The following is a 2277-nucleotide window of genomic DNA, read 5'->3' on the forward strand; positions in this document are numbered from 1 at the left end:
TCAATCGTTGGTGCATAATATTCACTAATTCACCAACTGTTATATCTTTCCGACCTTCAAATATTTCATATGACCTCTAACATAATTGCTTCTCGATTGGTCTCATTCCCTACCAAATTGTACAAAGATGCGAAGTAGCATCATTGATCTGCAATTGGATTAGCAAATTTTAAGCAATACTTAATCAAATCTTAAGAAATTGCTTAGTAATTGATTAATGATCATCCAAATATTTATAAGTGTTCACTTAAAATTGTATAAGCGATCGCGTATATACTACGATTGTTCAGTATTATATACATGATCCTTTATACTACACGATCATGAAGTAGAATATAAAAGATTATTTATATAATACTAAACAATCTTTTATATAATACAAAACAATCGTTCATATAATACTAAACAAGCATTTATATTATAATAAACCATCTATATATTGCTATACAATCGTTCATTCAATACTAAATGACCTGGGGGACAAGAAATACTGTAGAATATCACTTACATTCTCTCCGTTTTGGATTTGACGAAAAAATCTCCTTCTATACCCAAAGATACAATGAAATGAACAAAGATGAAAATGATTGATAATGAGGATGTTGTACTGAAACTCTGAGAGAACAATAGAAGAATGAAAAGCGTTCGATGAAAAATGAATAACTGAGGGTGACCTTCCATTCTTGATATCAATGTTATTCAATGCTATTGGTAAAATATTAGTTAGGAATAAATGCGTTAGTGGCCATTCTTGATATCAATGTTATTCAATGCTATTGGTAGAATATTAGTTAGGAATAAATGCGTTAGTGGAATGTTGGTGTTGCACTGAATACATATTGAATGAAGAGTCGAAGAAATCGAAATCGTTGAAGGAAGAAGAAATGTGACGCGGTTTGAAGAGTTTTTTAAATTAGAGATAAAATTGGTAGTTCATAAGTTTCTAGGAATAAATTAATCATAGAAGAGTTTTATAGAGTTGGTCATTTCGTAAAGTTTTCCGGGACATTATAAGCCTCCTTGAACATAATGAGGATCTCAAAATTTCCAACAACGAGGCAAATTTAGAAAGAGATTTAAAAGCCTTCCATGTTAGTGAACAAATTGAACTAAACAATGTGTATAAAACAGACACCAAAAATCCGATATTAGAAACAATTGAAGAAAAAACCCTCTGGTTTCCGATCCATTACATTAGAATCACAGATCTCCTCAGGAATCAATCTCAGATCGGTTAAATTTTCAATAGAAAGTCAATTAAAACTACGTTATCAATGGGAAGGCGAAAGATCGATATGAAAATGGTAAAGGATAGAGGTTGCAGACAAGTCACCTTTTCGAAACGCCGAAACGGTCTGTTCAAGAAAGCGAACGATCTCGCTACTCTGTGTGGTTTAGAGATCGCGATTGTCGTCTTCTCTCCCGGCGGTAAGGCGTTCTCGTTCGGCAATCCAAATGTTGAGGACGTCATCGATCGATACCTAAATCGCGAACCGGAGGCGATTCGGATTCCGGCGGTGAGGGAGAACGGAATGACGAAGAAAAAGAACGAGGAACTGATCGATCTGGTTAAACAATTGCAAATGGAGAAGAAGAAGGGAGAAATGATGGAGAAGGAGATGAAATCGAGAGGAGAATTGATGAAAATTGAAGATCTGGATTTGGATGAGCTTTTGAAATTGAAGGAATCGTTGGAAAAGCTAAGAAAGAATGTGAAGATTGAAGAGAGCGAGGTGGAGGCTTTGTCTTCATTGCTGCTACTTGCTAAGGAACCAGTCATGGAGGCGGATGAGTCGAATTCCTAAAATTGAATTTCAGAATTTCCCGTGTTTTTTCTTTCTTTTTTTTTTTTTTTTGGGTATGATTTTAATTTTAGAAATTAAAAAAATAAATGGAACCTCTAAAATTAGTTGAATGATTTTGATTATTTCATCTCTATCATACTAAAAAGTCAACCATAGTATAGTTAAATTAGTTAAAGTATAAACGTTTAAGATTAGGAGTCTAACGTTTTGAATTCTCATCATGAGTTGAACTTAAACAAATTATTGTATTGAAAGTTAAAAAAGGCGAATACGAGTAATAGTTGAACCACGAAGATATTTATTCATTTTATTAAGATTGACAATTTTAAATTAGAAATATTTTTAAATATAGAAAAATTAGTCAATTTATTTATAAATATAACAAAATGTCATTGTCTATGATAGATAGTGATATTTTGCTATATTTAAAATTGTTACCTATAATTTTATCATTTAAAATAATTATCTTTAA

At 32.0% G+C, this 2277-nt stretch overlaps 1 protein-coding gene across 1 annotated transcript; it reads left to right on the forward strand.

Moving 5' to 3' along the window:
• The first annotated feature begins 230 nt into the window (after positions 1 to 230).
• On the forward strand, positions 231 to 1911 carry LOC120082634 (agamous-like MADS-box protein AGL29). The gene has a single exon (XM_039037885.1). It carries the CDS (start codon positions 1275 to 1277, stop codon positions 1803 to 1805), a length of 531 nt encoding a protein of 176 aa, XP_038893813.1. The 5' UTR covers positions 231 to 1274; the 3' UTR covers positions 1806 to 1911.
• The last annotated feature ends 366 nt before the right edge of the window (positions 1912 to 2277 follow it).

This window comes from Benincasa hispida, chromosome 8 (assembly GCF_009727055.1).
Source record: "Benincasa hispida cultivar B227 chromosome 8, ASM972705v1, whole genome shotgun sequence".
NCBI classification, from domain to species: Eukaryota; Viridiplantae; Streptophyta; class Magnoliopsida; order Cucurbitales; family Cucurbitaceae; genus Benincasa; species Benincasa hispida.

Coding starts and splice junctions, on each gene's coding strand:
- LOC120082634 (XM_039037885.1), top strand. CDS start 1,275: ATGGGAAGGCGAAAGATCGATATGAAAATGGTAAAGGATAGAGGTTGC.